Source organism: Lagopus leucura, unplaced genomic scaffold (assembly GCF_019238085.1).
Source record: "Lagopus leucura isolate 7727_CA_CO unplaced genomic scaffold, USGS_WTPT01 Super-Scaffold_100141, whole genome shotgun sequence".
In the NCBI taxonomy this organism is placed as follows: Eukaryota; Metazoa; Chordata; class Aves; order Galliformes; family Phasianidae; genus Lagopus; species Lagopus leucura.
The window spans coordinates 1-22,590 of record NW_024962333.1 but is presented as its reverse complement, the minus strand read 5'-3'; the positions used below and the strand labels follow the sequence as shown (position 1 = coordinate 22,590).

The window sequence follows — 22,590 nt, the reverse complement described above, 5'->3', positions numbered from 1 at the left end:
GGAAACAGTGGCACATATCTGCAAATATTGAAAGAATAAAGAGTTTGGCAAGTTATACTCAGAACACGGACACGAGATGCCGGGTGGGCGCAGCCGGACCGGGCGGCGGGCGGCAGCGGGGACGGGCGGGCACCGCCTCCAGCCAGCGGCCCCCCACGCAGCCCTCCCCTGCAATGGCAGGGCCCAGAGCAAAGAGGAGGAGAGGAGAGGACAGGAGGAGAGCGGGAGGAGGAGGAGGCAGGAGCCAGGCACAGCTCGGGCCGGATCGGAGCAGCGCGGGGCGCAAAGAGACCGTGCCCGGCTGGGGGACCCGGCATCGGGGGCACAGGGACAGCTGCAGCCGCGCTGCGCTGCCCGCAGGGAAACCAGTGGCAGAAAGAGCCATCCCTGCCTGCCTGCCCTGCCCCGCTGCGGGAGGAGGTGTCAGGAGCTGCTGCTGCTGCTGCCACGATCACACGGGGTGAAGACTTCAATGTGAGCCATGTGTGCGCCAGCACAGAGCAAGCAGTGAGCCCAGGATGAGCACGGGTGAGTGGCGCAGCGAGAGCAAGCTGGAGCCCAGAATGAGCAAGTGAGCAAGAGCTGCAGGAGGGTGGTGACATCCACAGCAAAGAAGCGTGACCCCACAGCGAGCCCTCTGCCTCCCCATGAGCGCGTCTGCACCGAGCGAGCGTGGCACCCGCAGGCTGCGAGCTGAGCGTGGCACCGACAAGCCCCGAGAGGAGCGACAGCGTGAGCATGAGCTGACGGCGAGTCCAAACCCGCGGTGAGCAGAGGATGGGTGGCAGTGCATGGGCGCACGGTGCACAGCAGCAAGCATGAGCGAGAACGGCGGGAGCGGGGAGTCCATCGGCACCGAGGGGCAACAAAAGCATGACCACCAACAACAGGGGACCTCCGGGCACCGCCAGGGAGGTGTGGGCACACGGAGGGGACAGCGGTGAGGACGCAGCCATGCGTGCGGAGCCGTGGAGCCGCTGCCCTGGGCTGCAGGGCAGGTTGGGGACACAGAGACAGCGCGTGCTGTGGGGGCCAGGAGCACGTGCACAGATCTACGGGCACGGAGCTGGGGGCACGGGTAGGGAGCGCACAGAGCACTGGGGAACCCCAGAGAGGGAGCTGCCGGGACATCTCGGCAGAGGGGGGGATGTGCTCCCAGCACGAGGAGTTGGGAATTTGGGATGCCAATAGCGCAGGAGAGGGATGGGGTGTGGAATGCTGAGTCGGTGTGATCGGGGACCAGAGCAGTGGCAGCTGTTCACACAGTAACACAGTGCAACACGGACAATGGTTGGTGGCGGGCAGTTCCACAGACAGCAGACACGGAGTACGGAGCAATGGAGGCTGGGAAGCACACGTAGATGGGAGGAGGGCCTGAGCCTGGCACACGTACCAGGCACCGGGGGAGAGGAACGCGGGGACCTGACCTGGGCACGGGGACCGGGAGCACCGCTGCACTGACAGCACAGGGACACTCGGGGGCTGCTGACAGCAGGGCAAGTGTGAGCAGGACCGCGTGCACGGTGCGTGCACGGTGTGAGCACAATGGAGGCGGGCTGCGTTCAGCCAGCCAGCAGCCAATCCCTGCACCAAGGCCCCGCGCTGCCCAGGTCCCGCAGCTCTGCCGGCTCCCTGCCGCCTCCATTCTCTGCTGCTCTCCCCAGCCCCCAGCAGACCCCACAGCACTGCGGCTGTCACGCAGCCGCAAGGCTCGGGTAGCAGAGCCAGGGGTCCAGGGCCACGTGCTGGCACAGCACAGCTGGCACCACCAGGGGGCACCGGAGGCTCTGTGCCACGCTCTGGGGACACGGCTCCAAGGAGGAGCAGAGCTCACCGGTGCTGTGCGCACAAGGTGCAGCTGCCCAGCAATGGACAGGGAGCTGTGCTCCCTGCACACAGCCAACACGCCCTGGGCACACTCCTGCTGTGCAAGGAGCGGCTTGCTGACGCACGCCTGCACACACACCAGGACCAGTGCTGTCTGTTGTGCCTCCTACACGTGCAGAAGCATCGCCCCTCTCCCCGCCCCTCCCTGGCCAGCACGGCCAGGTTCCCCGCAGCCTGGCACAGACAGGGGCTGCCTGCCCCTCTCCCGGCTCCGCAACGCTCCCAAAGCTCCTCCGGCCCCGGCGCTGCGTACCGTGAAGATGTTGGAGCGCCGCTTGGACTGCTTGCGGATGGGGGTGGGTGTGTTGGAGGCAGCGATGGTCTCGATCCGCAGCTCCCGCTGGCTGATGCTGGGGGTGGAGGGCACCGAGGAGGAGTAGTCGCTGAAGGCTCCTCCGCCGTTGGTGGCCTAGGGCAGAATGAGGCGGTGATGCTCAGCACGAGGCTGTGGCACGCGGGGACGCTGCGCCCCATGCACTGCACCTGGCACCCGGGGGGGTGTGGGGAGCTGCTGCCCTTCTCCGCTTTTGTTTTCCCCCTGGAGGAACAGTAGCATTGCGAAGCCAACAGAGACAAGCAGGGCAAGGACTCAGTGACACCAGCTGAGCCATCCACTCTCCAAGGCCCCTAGCAGGGAGCTGTGAGGAGCCCAGCCTCGTTGCTCCCTTCTGGGCTGAGCTGCACGCCACGAGGACGTGCACCCTGCAGCTCTGGCCCTGGCCCTCCCATCACACTGCTGCGGGTGCTGCCAGCTGCATTCATGCAGTATATGGAGAAAGCCCAGCTGGCAGCACAACGCCCACCGCCTGCAGATGGAGCCCAGAGCCTTTTGTAGCAATAGATGAGGCCTAGGAGCCCTGCTGCCCCATCGTGCCCTGTGCTGGAGCAGGGGCTTGGAGCACCACGTCTGCCTGGAGACAGGAGAGTTTTTGCTACCCCAAATCCGGGACAGGGGGAACCCTGTCTGCTAACACCTCCCCAGGAGCTCAGCACACCAAACATACAGGCTCTGCCAAGGCAGGGCTCAAGAGCAGACACACACAGTATGGGCTACCGGGGCCCAGAGAATCTGCTGCTCCTTGGTAATGCATCCATGAAGCTACGACTGAGGGAAGGACTTCACACAGAAGGGACTGCAGACTTTGAGCTCCTGCCCTAACAGCTGTGATAGATCTGATTTATGTGAGACGATGGACAACAAAGCTCCTAGGAAAAAATCTCACCAAATTGTGTTCTGTACTTTATACGCTCCTGTAACATTGCTTTCATTCCTTGCCTAGCCAGAAAACCCTCCTTCAGCCCTCAGCGTGCCTGGTGCTGGGCCAAGTGCAGGATGCTGCAGCCCCAAGAGGCAGCAGCCACCACCATGTGGGTCTGAGGAAATGCAGCTCCAGGGCTGCAGGAGAGATCCAGGCCCCATGCAAACCTCAGCTGTGGGAGAACCTAACAAGTGGACCCCCCACGTCCTGCTCCTGGAGCTGCTCCATCGCCCCAAACGAGCACCCCTGGTCTCTGCTGCCATCTGAACACACGGTGGAAGCTGAAATCTGAGCAAAACACATGCAGAGATCCTCCCCATTGGTGTGCAATGGGTGGATGTCATGAACTGCAACAGACACCGACAGCACCCCAGGTGCTCGAGCAGGAAAGGGATCACTCAAAGTTCCCAAGTAGGAACTGTCACACAGAAGCAAGGCAGGAACAAGGAGCGAGGTCTGGGAAGAGCTCTGAGCGGAAGAGTGCAAACAAACAGCAGCCACTGCCTCAGCATCTGCACGGAACGGGGCAGGGGATGGGAGTGCACAGATGAAGACAGCACAGGGCAGGGCACCACGAGCCCGGCGGGACGCTGGCACCACAGGGACACACACAGCTGCTGCCTGCGCTGCTCACACAGGGCTGTGCACTGCCTGCAGCTCGCACTGCTGAACACGCACTGCCAGGCTCTGCTGGGACATGCTGCAGCAGGCACGTAAGGCTCTCATTACCAAGCACAGGTGAACTGCAGGTTGCTTTTCGTTTCACTTGCAAACTTCACGATCTCATTCCTGCCTCTCGTTACCCACAGCACTTCTGTATCTCAGCAAAGCACTGCTCACTGCGGCCAGGCTGCGACAGAGGGTTGTGCTGACCCAGCAGGGGGAGCAGCGGGGCCGGGCCCATCAGCAGCACCCAGCGACACAGAGCACAGAGGGACACGAAGCGCAAGGTTTGAGTGCTGCAGAGTGTGAGCTGTGCCCCTGCTCCTGGCTGCCGCTGGCAGAAGGACAAACTCCATCCCAAGCAGTGGTGACCCATCCCACAGCTAAGGGTACCCCTGAGGGCACCTCGGAGCCCCTGCAGAAAGATGCAGCAGATGTAGAAGCAGTGAGAATCAGGTGCAGCAGCTCTGAGCACTGCAAGCACCCACCGGCCTGTGGAACGCCCGCACCCTGCAGGCAGGGAACAGGATGGGGCAGGTGGGAGCAGAGGCCAAGCCAGGATCCCAAACCCATCAGACCTGCTCGCCTCGCTGCAGGGGCAGGAGCAGCACCGGCACCCCTGGGGCTGCAGGGCGACCTGAGCAGCCTGACAGCGGGTGCAGAAGCTTCCCAGGAGCCAGGGCCGGGGAGAGATGCTGCTGCCATGGCCCTGATGGGCACACTGTGCTCCAGGAGGTGCAGCTGGAAATGCTGAGCACAGCTGGCCCCTCTGTGCCCTGATGGAAGCAGCGCGCCCTGTGGCACTGCGCACCACTGTGGAGTTAAAGGAAAAACTCCAAAGCTCCAAAGACAAAATGAAACCAGGGCCTGCTTCAAGAACTCCATCATAAATCGAATCACCCCTCTGCAAGGACAACAACCCCCTCCTGCCCACGGGCACGACCCTGTGGGTGCAGAGAACAGCCAGCCTGGCACCAAGTGGAGAGATCCTCTGACACGATGCTGAGAACACTGGGGTGCACTGATACCTCTCCAGTCAGTGCCATGGGCTGGTGTGACAGCTGGCCGGGCTGTGGGGTGCAGGCAGCATCCATTTCCTACAGGCTCAGTTTGGCTTTCAGCATCTTCCAGAGCAGCTGGTCCCAGGACTGTCCCCAGCTCCTGCCTGCCCTACGCAGCCCTCTGTAGGGATGCTGGTCCCATGTCCAGCAGACAGAGCTGTCCCCGCAGGCACTGGGCACTGAGCAGGACGTCCCCAGGCACAAAGAGGGGCAGTGCAGGCCATACCTGGCTGCAGTATGAAGTCAGAACAAAGACAAGACAAAACGAAGCTCAGAATTCACTGTCTGGCTTCTTGTCATCCTGTCTCTAAGCTAAATCCCGCGTTCCCAAATCATTCCTGGGGCTCCTCGCCCCTGCCTTGGTATCTGCTCCCAAGGGTCAGCAAAGGCCATAAGAAACCCAGAGAGAGCTTCTACCCTGAAATGGGAAAAGACAAAGCGGCGTCACATCACTCCCTCATCCAGCCTCGCTGATGGAGTGGAGCTCCACTCTCCCAGAGCCCCTCCAGGCAGGGACAGCAGCTCCTGTGTGGCACTGCGCCCTGGTGCAGCACCCCCAGCACAGCACACCGCACAGCAGTGGCTCTGGGCTCTCTGCACCCCTCTGCAGGAACTGCTGTGCTGCAGCAGCTGCTCGCTGCTCAGTGCTGGCACGTTCCCTCCCGCACGGGCAGTGTGCTGCATGCACCGACAGGGCTGCTCTGCCCAGGTCAGTGACAGAACACCTGCAATGGACACAGTTTGGTTTCTCAAAGGCAGCTGGATTTGTGCTGGGGACAGTGGGAAGCAGATCCAGAACTCCGAGCCCCACTGAGAACGTGCAAACACTGCAAGGCACTCCGCAATCACTCACCAGCTCCTGTTTTATAGGGAGAAGTACTTCTTGCGATGGAAATCTGCAAGCACCAAGGCACAGAGTGCTGCAGGGGGTCCTTGGGAACCCGGGGGGCTGTGGTGGAGCCACAGAAGACCCAGGGAACAGAGATGAGCTTTGATCCTCACTGCGGCCCCCAGGCTGGTCAAGTACAGGGACAGACAAAGCTTTGGACAGGCACAGAGCAGGGATGGGAGAGGGAAGACAGAGGGCAGAAGCTCCGGAAGGACACGGCCTCTACCACTGCTGCAGTCCAGCCAGTCAGGAACTACTTGTCGTTCAGAAAGGCCTCACAGCGAGCTGCCATTCCCTGTTGGCTCGTGCTGCATTACTTCCCTGTAACGGCTCTGCTTCCCACCAGATCTACCCAGGTCCCTCCAGCAAAGCCACAGGAGCACAGCAGGGAGCTGAGAGAAAAGGTTCTGCCTCCGGGCCCAGGAGCCAACATCCACCTCTACACAGAGGTCGTCTGCACACCGGGCTGAAAGGTGCTCTGCAGGGAGGAAAGGAAAGCAAGGAGGTTTCTGAGCAAGAACCTCGAACACAGCTCATGCCACATCATTAGGAACCTCCTCTGATGCCCAAACTTTGCCTTCCCGTGGCCACTCTTAGATCCACCCCTTCTGTGCTAGCACCTTTTCACAAAAAGTGGTTTTCTTTCACATTTGTGTCCTTCAGAGGTTGGGTTTGGTCCATTTTGGCCCCTGCTTTTCTAAGCTGAACAAGCCAAGAGCCTGGCACCCTCCTGTGCACAAAGGTCTCTTCCACAAGCCTCCTTCTGCTCAGCACAAACGCACGCTCACGAGCGGGATCCCACTGAGGAGCCACCACCACACACAGGAATGCTTTTGCCCACTACAGAGACACACTGGCAGGCACAGCAGTGCCATCATTAGTTTGTCAGTGTGCTTCTTTCATACTCTGGCACATCGAACACAACACAAAATGGCTCCTCCCTGAGGAACACGGCCTTCTGCTGCCTGCACCCTTCCTGCACAGACTGCCTCCCATCTCCAGCAATGCACTGTCCCCAGTTTGCTAAGACAATTCTCTCATCACTGGATGCACTCACACCTGTGTTTAACCTGGAGGCCTCCTATCAGCCTTCCCAAGTGCTGTGGGTCCCCAGGCACGCTGCAGGACAGGGATGGCTGTGCATGTTTGCAGGCAGCTGTGCTCGCTGCTCCCACTGCAAGCTGCTGGACTCTGCTCAGCAGGCTGTGTGGCTCAGCAGCAGCTCTGCTGCCAGTGGGGCTCAGCGTATTCACCTGCACACAGAACTCACGTGAACGGGCTGGAGCCCGACCTGGAGCACCAGGGAGCTGCAGAAATCCATACAGAGCAGCTCACAGTCCAGCACCACAAACCTATGGTCAGGCACGACGCTCATACGGGTGTTTAAAATCCCTGATGTGAGATCAATCTCACTCTCTTCTCAGTTTCACGTGCTCCTCTGAGTCCTTAGCCACTCTCTTCCTCAAAAACCATCCCACGTGTTGCTCACCAACAAAGCAGCTGAGGGATTCACACTGCTCCATCTGTGTCACTTCCCAGCACTCAGAGGACCCAGCTGCAGCCTTTGCTGCTCCCCAGTCTGACAGCAATGGGTCAGACACACAGATTTAGTGAAGTCCTTATGACAGGCCCAGTGATTGCAGCATAACATCCATTTGTGGATGCCCCATCTCTGCAGGCCAGGCTGGATGTGGCTCTGGGCAGCCTGGGCCGCTGGCTGGTGACCCTGCACACAGCAGGGGGTTGGAACTGGATGAGCACTGTGCTCCTCTGCAACCCAGGCCACTCTATGATTCTACAGTAACAGCTGCTTTGGAGCTTGCTCCATTGGCCTGAGTGCCTGAGGAGCAGCAGAGCCATTTCTCACCTTCACCAGAAGCAGCTCTGCACTTGCACATGCATTAGGAATCGTAACAAAGCCCCACTGCAGCAAGCAGGCTGCCAAGGGTCTCCTGCACCACCCCCCTGCTATGCCAGCCTGCTCCTCTTTCTGATCTGCTCCATCACCCAGCACAGACACCGTGGCAGCTCCTGCCAGGCTGATGCCGTGCCTGAGGAACAGCACCGTGCCCTCCTGAGCTCCCAGAGCACTCCCTTCTCCTCTGCACTACCCCTGGCACTCCAGAGACGTGCTGGAGGAGCCCACCTGTATGCACACAGGCCAGCAGCCCCCTGGTGCCAGGGCAGCAGGACCAGGTGCACTCCTGGCTGCATCACAGAGCCCTGCTCTGCCAGGAGCTCCCTGCACACAGCTCACAGCTGTGCAGCAGCTGCTCCAGGAGCACCACACAACGCCTGCAGACGTACAGCACACGCAATGGCTCGTATGCAGCCTGACACCAATGTCAGCAACGTTCTGGGCTACGGGCTGATGCTCCAGTGAACAGCTGCTCTGCCCTTCCAACAGCTACTCCAGGGCTGTGGTGAGAGTGCAGAGTGAGGCTGAACGGTCTGTGCTGTGCAGTGAAGGAGGGGTGGGGAGGAGCATGTGGGGTTCCTGCCTTCCCCTGTTCCTGTTTCCCACCTGGTTGATGTGAACAGAAGGGATGGAGGCTGCGGAGACAGACGAATGGCTGGGTGAGTTGGGCAGGGACTTGCAGGGACCGATGGAGAGCTGCTGCTTCTTCCTCAGAGCCACCACCTTCTGAGCCACTGGAAGAGCAGAGAAAAGGACAGGGTCAGAGACCTGAAAGCCACTTTGCCCCTCAACAAATCTCTGTAGACCTTCAGCAAGACCCAAACCCTCCCCCTGCATGATACCAACTCCTGGGGCTCGAACTGCAGCATCCCAAAGTAACAGAGATTTCTGCAGAGCACCCAAACTGGCCATCCCCATCACAGTCACCACTGCTGCACAGCTGCAAGGTTTGGTACAGCTCCTTTGCAATGCCACACTAAGCACCCAAAGGCCACCACTCTCTTGGGTCCCATGCAGAGCACTGACTGCGCAGCCACACAGAGCCCATGACCCCCTGGCAGTGGCCACAGGAGTCAGGGACAAACTGGGCAGCCTGGGCAGTGCCACCTCCCTTGGCCAGGGCACACGTGGCCCTCAGCTCTCCAGATGCTCCAGAAATGAACATCACAAACGGCCCTTCATTCCTTCAACCTCACCGCCCGATGCCAAAAGCCCAAAGCTGCATTTCAGCCTTCCCAATCTCCCAGCCAAGGAGCGCAGCATCAGCCATGGCTGCACGCTGCCCCTTCTGCCCCTCATGCACACTGCTGGCCATCCCTGCAGTCACAACGAGGAACTTTTGGGAACATCACATCTCCTGACCAGCATGCTTCACACAGAACCATTAAGGTTGGAAAAGACTTTGAGATCCCCATCCCCACCGTTCCCACCAACCACATCCCCCAGTGCCCCATCTCCACAGCTCCTGACCACCCCCGGGATGGTGACCCCAAACTCCCTGTGCAGCTGTGCCAGCACCCAGCTGCTCTTTGGATTCGAAATTGTTCTTAATACCCAACCTGACCCCCCCGGCACAACCTGGGACAACAAACACCGAGCTGGAGAATCCCTGAGGCTGAAAGTGGCAGAAACTGCTGGTGCAGCAGCAAATCCCCACCTGCTCCAAGTAAACAGAGGCTTTCCATTCAGCACAGTGCGAGGCCTCCAAGGAGAGTGAACAGGAGGTGAGTGATGGAGAGGGGAGCCCAGGCAGGACCCAAAGGCTGCAGCACAGCCCCGTGCCACGTCTGCCCCACATCACAGCCACCTCTGGCTGCTGCAGCTCACCAGCAGTGAGCATCAGAACGTTCTCTTTCCTCACTGACGCCGAAATACAGAGTGTTGGCCAAATGTTTTTTCAGTCCCACCTGGCTATTGCACATGCATACATTCACAGGTCAGCGATCAAATCTCACTTGCCCCATCAGAGGGCATCTCGAGTTGGCTTTCACATTGCTGCTCACTGAGCAGAGCTTCTGCATTTCCAACATCACAGGACTCGGTTCTTCCAGGATGAACTGCCACCCTCACGGCTGTGCCTGCAGCCATTTGCTCACCAAGGTTTCTCCCCTTGCTACACGGAGCACTCAGGTATGCAACCATTGCAGCCATCCTGGTGCAGAACCTCTGTCCAGGTACAGTGCTGCCACTGGCCAAATGTCACCACAGTGCTGCAGGACTGGTTGGCATCTGAGCACCTCACGTGGAGTCTTACAGCAGGGAAGGCAGCAGTGCAGCATGGCTGCAGCTCTCCCTGCGCACTTGCAGGGTCAGTGCTCAGAAACAGCGCCGAGACAATCACTGCCAAAGGGCTCTCCACAATTTGCCCTCCAGTACAGAACAGCAGGGACTGGGAGGGGCCTACAGAGATCGTGGAGTCCAACACCCCGAAGCAGAATCCCTACAGCAGGTTGCACAGGAAGGTATCTGGGAAGGTCCTGAATATCTCCAGAGAAGGAGACCCCCACTCCTGTGGGCAGCCTGTGGCTGTCCCAGGGCTCTGCCACTGAACAGTGAAGCATTAGTGCAGAACTCCCTGTGTTCCAGTTCATGCCCATGAAACACTGCTGAGACGAGGCGTGAGAGTCGAGGCACCTCCATGCTGATGATTCTCGCTGTTGACCTGGCATCCTCTAAGCTCTCTGAGACTTCTGCATTTAGAACGAAGCTCCTTAACCCTACGCCTCCAAAGCTAAGCAACCAGCAGGCGCTGCTCCCACCCTGCGGCAGCTCCTGGCAGGAGGGAAGGCTCTGCACTGCCCACCCCTCCAGGCACCCACAGCTGCCACTGCCGAAGCTCTGATGCCACAGCTGGGACCTTCCCACAGCCTCCCGTGCTCAGCAGCACTGCACGTGGGGCTCCTGCACAGACAGAGCCTTGGGGAGGAAGCACTGGCCTCAGCCTTCAGCCGGGCATCACCAGCGGTCGCACCAGGACCAGCACAACCTCAGCGTGCTGCCCAAGGGGACCAGCACTGCGTGTTGCACAGGGCAGCACAGAGCGTGCACCTGGACCTGATGCTGCACCTGGACCTGATGCTGCACCTGGAACAAGGTCACAGGATCACAGAAACACCAAGGCTGGAAAAGACCTACACGATCATCCAGTCCAACCATCACCAATCGTCCTCACTAAACCACGTCCCTCAACACAAAGTCTAAACGTTCCTTGAGCACCTCCAGGCTCGGTGACTCCACCACTCCCTGGGCAGCCCATTGCACTGCCTGACCACTCTTTCAGAAAAGTGGTGTTTCCTAATGTCCAGCCCAAACCTCCCCTGGCACAGTTTGAAGCCATTCCCTCTAGTGCTACCATCACCGATTCCACCAGAGAGGTCAGTGCATGCACTGCACAGCATGGATATGTGAGCAAACTCAGCAAAATGAGCAGCAACCTCAGGTTGCAGATCTTCCCTTCTCCACTGTGGAACCTTGAAGATCGCTGAACCATAGAATGGTTAGGAGGAACTTCACAGCCCCCACAGCCCCACACCAGGTTGGGCTGCCCAGAGTCCCTCCATGGCACTGGGGCATCGCAGCGGCTCTGGGCAGCGGTGCAAGGCTCTCATTGCCTCTGAGTGAAGAATCTCCCTCCATCATCTGATCCAGACCTCCTCTCTTTTAGCTTAATACCCTCCTTGTCCCATCAGTTCTCTGCCAGCCGGCAGTTGGTCATTATCTGTGGCTTTCTCCCCACGTAGGTATTTAGCCATCGTAATCAAGTTACTCCTCAATCTTCTGTATTTGTGAAATGGTTGAGCTCCTCACACTCTCACCTACCTTTTCTGACCTTTGATTCATTTCTACAGTTTCTTGATGTTTCTCAAACGTTCATTTCCCTGCACCCTTTTGAAACGCCAACACCAGAATCCAGCAGGTCTCTCCAGCAGTGTTCCTCCTGCACGCAGACAAGGATCCCTCCCATCTCCCCACTGCTGCTCCCCGCTCTGCGTCCCAGGGACACGGCCTGGAAAAGTTCTCCTCGTGCTGAGACCCCCCTCAGTCCTTGTTCCCACGCAGCATCATCACCCTGCACCAGCATCGGTTTGCCTGCACCGTCCCCAGCTGCCACACTCTTTGCAATGCACCCCAGGGTCCCTCTGGCCCTCTTGGCCGCTCGCAGACCAGGTCTGTGCCTGCACAGTAACTGCACTGCACATGGCCATGCACTGACAGCCCCCCGGCAGCACTCCCAGCTGTGCTCAGGACATGCTGAGCCCACACTCTGGGACAGCACTGCCGCCTGCCTGGCCCCAACACCTCCAAACACTGCAGTTACCATCCTGGAAGACCCTCTCCACGTTCAGCCCGTAGGTGGCACAGGTCTCGTAGTACGTGCAGCGCTTCAGGTCGTTGGAGAGCTTCCGTGCCCGAGAGTCATCAATGACACGAGGGTTGGTGGCACTGATGGCATCTGCAAGGCAAGGGAGAGAGGTGAGGAGCAGGCAGCTGTGTCCCTCGCACCCACAGCCCCAGGGCACTCCTGGCCTCCTGCTCCTTCACACCGATACTCACCTGCGCAGCACATCCTGCCCTACTAATGCCTCGGGTACTGAAGTCCCATCTGCAGAACGTGGATTTGTTCACATTTTCAAATGAACCTTCCTCTACTCTCCTAACCACCCAGACGCTGTACTTCTGAGAAGGGCAGCAAAGAGCGGGAGGTGAAGCTAGGAACACAAAGCTGCCTGGGTGTGTGGAACAGGACAGGGCTCCAAGAACACCCAGCATCATGGATGGGACTGCAGCTGAGGGCAGCTGGAGGATGCGCAGAGACAGCAGGCAGAGCTGGGGGCAAAGGTGTGAGCAGGGCGGCCCTGGGCGCAAGCACAGCCCCCTCTGCATGGGGATGATGGTGCTTCCACGGGCTGGAAGTGACTCATGTGTGCTATGGCAGCTGGAACCACCGTGCACTCATCTGCAAGTCTGCCTCAATGGCAGAGCTGAGTGGATCTGTCATCATTTCAGCTCTTAGGGCCATACAGACATGATGCTCAGTTAATGGGGAAAGCTGGCTCTGAGGATGTGCTCACAGCTGACAGCACTAACAAGAGGCTGTTTGTACCACCCAGCCCGGGGCCACACCAAGATCCCTGAATCCTAAACCAATTCCACAATCTTTAAATATCAGAATTTTTACAACTTTGTCCTGGACTTAGCCTGGGGCACAGAGCACACAAACTGAGACTTCCTGCTCCACAAGTTCTCGGTGGCAAACTGCTCGCTCTGCTCAGGAGCTGGGTCCAACCAAGGCTTTCTTCCTATTCCCCATCCCCTGCTCTTGCTCTCTGCTGGCACCTTGCACCCACAGATCGTGTGCAGGGTCCCTTCTGCCCATGCCCTGTGCCTGTATGTAGCAGGACTCTCCGCATGGAAACGCAGAGCTCAGACACCTGCAGCGATTCCTTCACTGCTCCCCTTTCTGCCCTTGTTGCTCCCCTCCCCGCTTCCCAGGTGCTGCACTTTGGCTGTTGGATGCCTGCTGCCCCAACACGCCGGGGGAGCCAGAATCCAACTGCAGGGCCCCAGCCCTGCCCAGGCAGCAGGAGGGGGGCAGCTCTGCACACTGCTGCTCCTCCCCACGCCCAGGCTGGGCTGGCAGCACTCGGGGGTGGCAGAGCCCCACCGCCCAGCACTGGGAGCTGGCAGCTTCGTGCCACCCCTCAAACCTTTCCTGCTGCAACTTGCCCCAGCAGCACAGATGGCAGAGCATCAGCACCAAAGCCTCAGGCATCGGCCTGATGCTCAGCCACTGCAGGCAGGAGCTGGCAAGGCAGCGCAAAGGCAGCGTTATGAGGTGGAGAACAGAAGCAGCTCTGTGCACAGAAGCTAGGAGGGTCTGAGGAGGAACTACGGAGCTCCTCCAAAGCCCCTAACCCTAATCTCCTAATAACTGCCTCAATGCAGCTTACAGCCCAAAGCAGGGAGAGCCCCCGGCACTCACCCTGTGTGCCCACCAGCACCATCGGCACCTCCGCCGTGTTCCGGTAGCTGCACAGCCGCAGGTAGTAGTTGTACACTGTCTGGAAGCTGATCTCATCCTCCAGGCTGAAGACAAACACCACGGCATCAACCCAGGCAGCGAACTGAGGGTGGGAGACACAGCAACAGTCACAGATCATCACCGACCACCAGCACCACACACACAGCCCTGCACTCACACACCCAGCCCTGCACTCACACACACACAGCCCTGCACTCACACACAGCCCTGCACTCACACACAGCCCTGCACTCACACACAGCCCTGCACTCACACAAAGCCCTGCACTCACTGCCCCGTGTTTCCCTTGGATGTTCCGTCCTCTGGCCCAGCAGTGCAACATTTCCTACCTGGAGCTCGGGGGGGCCGCCCTCATCACGAATGAGCAGCAGGTAGCTCTGACCATCCACCACAATCTCCTTCTTAAATCGGCCACCTGGGGGAGAGAGCGCGGCGGTGAGACAGGCAGAGCAGGCAGAGGGGTCCTGAGACAGCGGGGGAGGCAAAGGGGGATGGGGGCTGCCTTTGGGGCTGGGGGAGCAAGGGCCCCGAGCACTGCAGCAGCTGCACCTCACCCTCTGGAGATTCCTCCTGCACGTAGGTGCCGGTCAGGTAGCGGTGCACCAGGGCCGACTTGCCGCTGGACAGGTTCCCCACGATGCCCTGGGAGAGAGACGTGTGTCAGCAGCTGCCATTCAGCACACCACGAGGTGACCCAGCGCGCTGCCGCAGCCCCCGTCCCCCATCCCCACACTGCAATCAACCGGCAGCGGAAGGGAACTCATCTCCCAGCCCACGCATCCCAAACCATCAGCACTGGAGCTCTTGGAACTCAGGCTGACCCCTGAGCCGGGACGTGAGCAGAGCTTTGGGCTGAAGCCCGTCAGGCTCAGTCTGGGCCACACTGCAGATCTCCTGCAAAAGGAGCACAGCTGCCCCAGGCTGCACCAGCAGGATGGCCGTGCCTCTTCCTAAGCCAGCACCTTCGCAGCAGATCGAAAATGCCCAGGGCCTATGAGCCTGCATGCAGGCCATCTGAGCAGAGAGCAGTGCTGGGTGAAGCATCCCCATGGCACCTGGCCCGGCTGCACAGCCTGACTGCATCCACAGCGCCTTCGGGGACAACTCCTGCCAGGGGATGGCAGTGGGGGTGCCCAGAGGAACAGCTCTGCCATTCCAGCACTGCCTGGTGCAGCCTGGGGCTCTTCCACCAGCGCCAGCTTCCTCTTGGCTCCACCACACATAAGGCTCCAACTGTGCTGCCCTCAGCTCCTCCTCCACACGAATGTTCTGCAGGCATCCTCACTCCCTGTCCCCACTGCTGGCTGCCACGGCAGTGCGGCTCCATCAGGACCTCAGACCTGCAGCAGAGCCACGCCGACATCCTCATGCAGGGACTGCTGCAATCCTGAGCACCCCACACCTCTGCACACTGCATCACAGCAAACACACAGCAGTTCTGGCGCACTCGGGATGCTGCCCTGACCCAGGGCACGGTGACCTCACACCCCCCTGCACGTCGCAGGGCTCCCAGCAGGCACACAGCTTCACAAAGGTGCCGTGCAGCCACACACACAGGAGACCCAAAAGCAAAATCCACGCTCTGTGAGCTGGCTGCAGGTGCGTGGGCTGCAGCAGGAGCGCTGCGTGCCATAAAGAGACCCTGATGAGCCGACGATCGGTGCTCACAGAGCTGGGGAAGGTCTGCACTGACAAGCAGGATCAGAAGGTCAGGGACAGAGCAGAGCTTCATGTGAGCCTCTCCCCCCACCTGCACTGCACTGCTGCCCATCACGGGGCTCCACTGCTGCTCTCCCACACAGTGCTCATGGCACAGCCTGCCCACGGGGCGCACACTGCTGCACAGCTGTGGCATTGCTGCGCCGTGAGACCCAGCCGTGCCACGCTCAGTGCCTGCTGAGCACACTGCTGATGGACAGAAGGGCTGGGAGCGAGGCTGGAGGAGCTCCTGGCAGCTCAGGGTGTTTGGTGACACCTGTGCTGACTGCGGGACGGCAGCACGAGGGGCAGAGTTGTGCACATTTGTGGCAGCTCAGGCTGCTGGCTCCAAGACCCGCCTGCCTGCAGGGCTCTGGGGAGAGAAACGGACCCTGTGAGCGATGGGGCGGCCGTACATCAGGGCGGGTGGCAGAGGAGCAAAAATCCAGAGCCCAGGGAGGAAGGGATGCAGCGCAGCGCCAGAGCAGCACTGGACCCACACTGACTGCTGCCTCCAGACAGCAGCAGCTCTGTGGGCAGACAGCTGCCCTTCGTGGAATCACAGAATCATTCAGGTTGGAGAAGACCTCCGAGATTCCCAACCCCAGCCCACCACGTCCCCAAGCACATCTCCACGGTCCTTGAAAACCTCCAGCAATGGTGACCCCCAGCCCTGCGCAGTTGTGCCGGTGCCCGACTGCTCTTTGGAGAAGAACTGCTCCTAAAACCCAACCTGCACCTCCTCTGGCACAACGTGCAGCCAGCCCTTCCCATCTGATCACTTTGATGCTTTCCTTCCCTCAGGACAGGCCTGCAAAGGGTCCCCCCACCACCACAGACTGCAGGCAGGCAGAAAGGGGCACAGCTCAGCACCAGCCTGAGCGCCTTTGGGAAGCACCACAGCGTCCGGACGGAACCCAGGGGTGATGGCAGACAAGGCAGAAGGCCGTGCTGCTCTGGGGAGAGCTGAAGGCCTCAGGTTTGTTCAGCCTGCAGCGCTGCACGCTGTTACCACGTCAGGAAGCAATACACAGAATAGCTGCAGGAGCATCTTTGGACAGACACGTGTTTTACAAGGGAAACTAACAAGTGAATATTCAGAGTTTGCTTTCATTAATACTTAACTGCAGATAAGAAAAACCGTGGCAGCACTGTGCTGGTGTGACCTGCCAAAACATCCCTTGCTCTTCAGAGTAAGACCGAAAAGCATTTAATCTTAAAAGGGCTGAAAGGAGACGTGCCAACAGTTCTCAAAGGGAGTTACGCTGAAGGCTGCTGTCGAGCACAAGAAGAGTGAAGCTCTGAACGGATTGTAGGGGTTCTGGGAAAGCTGGGAGCAGGCGGTGCTCTGCACAGCTGACCCTGTCCCACCACAGCCATCCTGCACCTCCCCCCCAGGCACTGCTCTGGGCCCTGGTGCCCATCAGCCAGCGCAGCCCAAGCAGCCACCACCCGTCCCCCAGCACTGCTGACAGTGGCAGCTCACAGGATCCAGCAAGGACACGTGGTGGAAACGTCTCCGGCCTCGGAGGGCTGCACCCTGAGAGCAGATCCCTGCTGCAGACGGCCCATAGGAACATGGGGTGAGGTGGGCACGGGGGGGGGGGACTCCACTGCCAGAGCCCACGCGCCTCCCGGTGTCTGCCCTGCAGGCAGGCAGTGACAGCTCTGCAGGATGCACTGCAAGGCAACGGCCGGATGCTCTCTGCTGAACACAGAGCACAGTGCTGGAGGTGAGGTCTCACCCCACAGCACCCTTAGGGCAGGGACACCGCAGGGTGGCCACAGGGACGTGGGAGCACCAGAGGGGTGCTCAGCTCTGCTCCCACGTGCTCTCCCATACCAGCACCCACTCCTGCACAGCGTGGTCCCCCCAGGGAAGCCCCCCAGCACAGCAGCAGCCCCATTCCCTCTGCGCTCCGTGGGGCTGGAGCCCTGTGCGCACTCACTGCGCCTCAGGAGGACACGGGGCCATTTGGGGACGTGGAGAAGCATTGGAGGGCTGATGTGAATACTCACCACCTTCAGCTCAGGCACCGAGCGGCTCAGGGTCCATTCCTGGCTGTTCACAAAGGAATCTGCAGAGCAGAGAGCAGAAGGGATCAGGACAGGAGCCTCGCTCTGTGCCACGCTCCCACCCTCCTGCCCAGCCCCGCAGCAGCACAGCCGCCAGCCCCAGCCTGCATGCTGCCTGCACTGCACGCACAGAGCTGCAAACGTGCTGCAAGCCGCAGTGCACAGAGCTGAGTCCCTCCAGTCCATCAGTGCTTCTCCCAGCACCACTCCTCCCACAGCTTCTGTCCTGCTGAGCTCCCCGCTGGATCACCGCAACACACGGAGCACCACCACCATCTTCTTCTTCACCACATCCCCTCCATCCCGTGCAGATGAAGGAAGCACGCCCTGCACTGCTGCACTACATGTAGAGTTTCCTTGAACATTGGCAAAACTGGTGAAAATGGTGAGGTTTTGCAGGGGCTGGGACTGGAGCACAGGTGAGATGCGCTGAGCTGGCTGCCGTGCAATAGAGCTGGGGGGGGGAAGGCTGCTCAGACTGAGAGCAAAGCTCATCCATGCTGGCAGCCCACCCTGCTGTGCTGACACCGCATTGTAACCAGGCTCAGGAGTTTGTCAGCAACAGATTTTGACTGTGTTGTGCTGAGATCCAGCCTGCACCCCTCCTCATGCCCACCAGCACCCATGGGGTGAGCTCTGCAGCCATCCCCAGCCTGCAGGCAGCCATCAGCCCCAGCACTCACACCACGTGCCTGCAGCCCCAGCAGCCTGCACACCTCCTGAGCCGCCTCTGCTTTGTTTATTGCACACACTTGTGCCTTTTCCTAAAACCACATCAAATCTCCCTCTTCAGTGATGAGTTTCAGGAGTGCAAACACCGCCTTAAATCCCAGCTCCTGCAGCCTCCACGCAGAGCCTGGGGGCTTTCATTGCGCCCTGCAAGCTGCACAGCCTCAGCACCAGGCGGTGTCAGCACCAGGACCCCACTGCACCATGAGCCCCACAGACACCTCCAGAGCTCCCTGCAGAGCAAAAAGAGGACAGATGCCTCCATCCACACACCATACTGGCTGTGCACCAGCAGCACAAGGCTCTCATCTTCCCCTGCCATTCACTCCCCATCAGCACAGGGAGCTCCATGCAGCGCGGTGCAGAAGGCCTGCCTGCCTCCTGCTTTGAGAGGGCACTGCTGGGCACGTTTGGTCTCCACAGACACAAATAATCATTAACCAGCACATCAACCGAGCCGCTGCGGCACACCTGGGACGCTCGGACATCCCCACCAGCCCTGCAGCCAGGTCAGAGGCCGAACAAACAGCCCACAGACCACGTTCCAAAGTCCCCAGCCAACAGCAGGGCACGGTGCCGATCACAGCCACCCCTTTGGCACGGGGTGGGGAGAGCTCAGCCCTGCAGCACGGAGCTCTCTGCAGCTCGGGAACCAAAGTGAGCAGCGCCGGCAGCCATCAGAGCACCCAGAGCCGCGTCCTCTGCAGGGCTCAGCTCAGCAGCGAGAGGCTGGGAGCCGAGGCTGCCGGCAGCGCAGCGCGAGCACTGACTCCCATCCTCACTGCTCAGCACTCAGCAGCAGCGGGGCAGCCTGCCCTGCTTTCACAGGGTGAGCACCCAGCCCCAACCCGGGCAGCGTCCCACTGCAGACCGAAGGACACACAGCAGGGTGAGCTCTGCCCACCCGCTGCAGCAGCCCTGCAGGCCGTGCCCAGGAGCACAAAGCGCTGCCTCCCAGCGCCCCGCCAGGCGCTCACCTCACCGGCAAAACCTGCTCCAGGTGGGTCAGACTCAGCGCCAGCTGAGGGCAGGGCAGGCCGGCAAAGGCGCCGCCCTCGGAAGCGCTCCCTTGCTCCCTTCCTACAGAGCGCAGGCTGCAGGCAGCCGCCCCGTGCCTGCGGTGTGCGCCCCCTCCAGACGAGCACCCAGACCCCCGGTGCCAGCTGCAGCTCTCAGAAGCACGGGCTGCCGCTGCGCTCAGCGCTGGAGGCGCAGCCCGGCCCCAGCCCCGCTCCCCCAGCGATCGCAGGCAGGTGCTGACACGAGGTGATGCCTATCACTGCCTGCTCCGCTCGCTATGCAAACTTCCCTTGAATACACAAGCACCGTCCTCCTCTGCAGGCAGCCTTCCCTGTTCCTCTGTGGCCGTGCACCCAGCATGACAGCGGGGCATCACCTCCGACCTCGAGGCACCCTGCAGGAAGCGGAGCTTTTTGGAAGGCGAGCAGGGAAATGCTCAGCCCGTGCTTGCCGTTTGCAGGCTGTGTCTGCAGGGATGCACGTGGACACACAGCTCCCAGCCCTCAGCGCGGCTCTGTGCGCTGGCCCAGCAGGCTGCACGTGGGCTGACACAGAACCAGCTCCAAGGGCCCCTGTCCTTGCTGGGCCTCCACGGTGCCACACACAGATGAGCTCCAAGCTTTTTCAGGTATCAAATCCTGCATTCCCCGACCACCCCTTCCTGTGCCTGGAGCAGGCCAAAGCCCCACGCCAGCAGGAGCAAGCATGGTGCAGAGATCTGAGCGGGTCACGGGGGACAGCACCGTTCTCCCTTTAGGTGGCCTCTGGGGTGCTCACAGTGCATGCTGTGCTGGATGGGTCTCTGCTGTAACCAAAATGCTCCTGGGACTGGAGAAGCTGCACTGCTTGGAGCTCTGCCTGCAATACCCAGCGTCTCCAAGGAGCTGATAACCACAGCTGCAGCTGCACCCCCGGGGGGGCATGTTGGGGCGGCTGAGCAGCTCTCCTAGGGCTGAGGTGGGCAGCACAGCACACAGCAATCGAGGTCTGGAAGTGCTGAGCACGCGTTAGGAGCAGCACCGGCCTGCAGAAGGACAGGGCAGAGATCCCCGAGCCGTGCACCCAGGCAGCCAAGCAGGAGCGGGGCTGCAGTGCTCCACATCTGACAGCTCTCAGGGCCCATGGAAACAGCTCAGTGCGAAGATGGGACACGTCCAGCAGGACGAGGACGTCAGCTCTGCCCTGCAGCCCCACGGCTCTGCAGCCTCACTGCCGCTCCTCTGCATCTCAGTGACGCAGGAGCACGTCCCGAGCAGGCAAAGCAGGCAGCAAACAGCAAAGCAGGAACTCCGAGCAGGCACCAAACCCGAGCACAACCTGTGCAGCCCCAGCTGCGCCACAGCAAGCAGAGGTCCCACAGCTAGCAGGACGCTGCGGTGCTGAGGCAGCACGGCGCCCGCCCGGCGAAGACACCGACGTGGGGACACAACCCCAGCTGCACCCCTGGGAACGTGGCAGTCGGGCTGGTGGCTGCGGGCGCAGCTCCTGCTGGGAGTCACCAGCAAGCAGCAACAGATCCCTGCTGCACCTCCCAGCCCGGGTACACCCACATTCCGCAGCCATGAGCGCGGCCTCCGCTCGCCTGGGAACCTCCTGCCACGGGGGGAGCATGAGGCTGGGGGCACCGACACAGGGAGCACAGCCCTGCCACCCCGCAGCGCCCCGCGGCCACACGGACAGCCCTGGAAGGCACCGCGAGCCCCGGGGACCCGGGGATGAACGCGTGGAGCTCCCCGCGCTGCAGCGGGGCTGTTCCCACGCTGAATCCGACCCTGCCGGAGAGCACCCGGGCACAGAGTCGCCCTGGAGCCGCTGCCACAGCGTCAGCTCCAGGGACCCAACGACGGAGCCCCGCGCGGCTCACGGGCGCCTGGAGGCGCTGCCCAAAGCCCAACCCCCACCGCTGCTCCATCCGCAGCGTTCAATGCCTTAAAAAGCCCACGGGCGCCGCGCGCTCCTCCCAGCTCCGCGTCTGCCGCTGTGGGGCCACGCGGGGGCACGGGATGGGGAACAGCGCTGGGAAATGGGGCCTGGGGAGGGAGTGCGGGCAGCCCAGCTCCACGGAGCCTCTGCCGACCCGGGCAGCCCCGGCACCACGCAGCCCCCGGCAGCACGGCCCGGAGAGCTCCATCGGAGCATCAACTCCCGAGCCCACCACGTGTCCGCGCCCCATCGCGGGCCCCGGCCCACCCTGCTGCACCCTCCGCACCCCACAGACCGCCCCGCGCCCCAGACGCAGCCGTCAGGGACCTCACGCGGCGTTCCTCAGCCGTCGCGTCCTTCGGCCCCGTCCGGGAGCGATGCCCCTCTTCCCTCCCACGAGCGGGACGCGTTCCGGTTCCCTGCGCTGCCCCGAAAGCCCGCACGAGGCTTTCCTCCCCCGCCCCGCCGGCTCCGAGCCGCCTCCCCCGGGCACCGCACGCGGGGGCTCCTCGGGCCGCCCCCCCGAGCAGGGCGGCGGACGCGGTGACGGCGGCAGCCCCGCGATGCCGAACGGCGCCCGACCGGACCCGGCGCTCCGCCGCACTCACCCAGCGCTCGCAGAGGGCCGCCGCCCAGCAGGACGGGGTCGTTGCCGCCGAGGGGCTCCTTGGGGCCGGCACCGCGCTCCCGCCGTCGGAAGCGGCTGGTGAGCAGCTTCCAGAGCCCGCCGGGCGGCCCGGGCTCGGCCCGCAGCGCGGCGCGTCCCAGCTCCGGGTACAGCAGATCCCGCTTGCTGGGACAGGCGTGCAGCGATCCGGCGTCGCCCTCGCTTTTGGTGCGGAGGCGCGCGGGGCGCAGCCCGCCCGACTCGGAGCGCCGCAGCTCGTGGCCCCGGCGCAGGCGGAAGCTGAAGCTCTTGCGGAGGGCGCTCAGGTGCCGGCGCGGGCCGGGACCGCCGCGGCCGAAGAGGTTCCAGCGGCGACTGCCCCAAAGGGACCCTCCGCGGGGAAAGCCGGGGCTGTCGGCGGGCAGCGGGCGGGCGGCGGGCGGGAAGGACGCGCTGCCTGGCCGCGCTCGCTGCGCTCCGCCGCCGCCGGGCTCCCCGCAGTCCCCCTCGTCGCGGCGGCGCGGTCGGAAGAAGTCCAGCAGGCCGCCCCGGGAGCGCGGCGCGGAGCCCAGCAGCGCCCCGACCCCCGGCCCGCCGCTCGGCGCGCAGAAGCTCTTGGGCCGGCGCCGCTGCTGCTGGGCGGCCCCGAGAGCGGCGCGGACGGCGGGGACGCCCTGCAGGTCCAGCGATTCGCACACGCTGACGGCGCGCCGCGGGCTCGGGCTCGGGCTCGGGGGGCCCCGCGCCGCCCCGCTCCGCCGCCGGCCCTCCGCCATCGTCACCCGCGGGGCTGCCCCATGGCCGCGGGCCCCCCCGC

At 61.9% G+C, this 22,590-nt stretch overlaps 1 protein-coding gene across 4 annotated transcripts in view; it reads right to left on the bottom strand.

Annotated features, from left to right (window-relative positions):
- The window catches only part of AGAP3 (ArfGAP with GTPase domain, ankyrin repeat and PH domain 3), a 62,028-nt gene extending 40,175 nt beyond the window's left edge, over positions 1-21,853 (bottom strand). For 2 of the 4 annotated variants that reach the window (XM_042888059.1, XM_042888061.1), the window contains exons 1-8: positions 21,775-21,853; positions 17,438-17,496; positions 14,275-14,362; positions 14,050-14,135; positions 13,661-13,802; positions 11,996-12,130; positions 8,284-8,411; positions 2,141-2,296 (exon numbers count right to left, since the gene is read on the bottom strand). In XM_042888059.1, coding sequence (XP_042743993.1) covers positions 2,141-2,296; positions 8,284-8,411; positions 11,996-12,130; positions 13,661-13,682 — 441 coding nt within the window. In that variant the 5' untranslated portion in view covers positions 13,683-13,802; positions 14,050-14,135; positions 14,275-14,362; positions 17,438-17,496; positions 21,775-21,853. Of the gene's footprint in view, positions 1-2,140; positions 2,297-8,283; positions 8,412-11,995; positions 12,131-13,660; positions 13,803-14,049; positions 14,136-14,274; positions 14,363-17,437; positions 17,497-21,774 lie in introns of those variants that run through there. The other 2 variants (XM_042888057.1, XM_042888060.1) reach the window with 1 other exon arrangement.
- Positions 21,854-22,590: the final 737 nt, after the last annotated feature.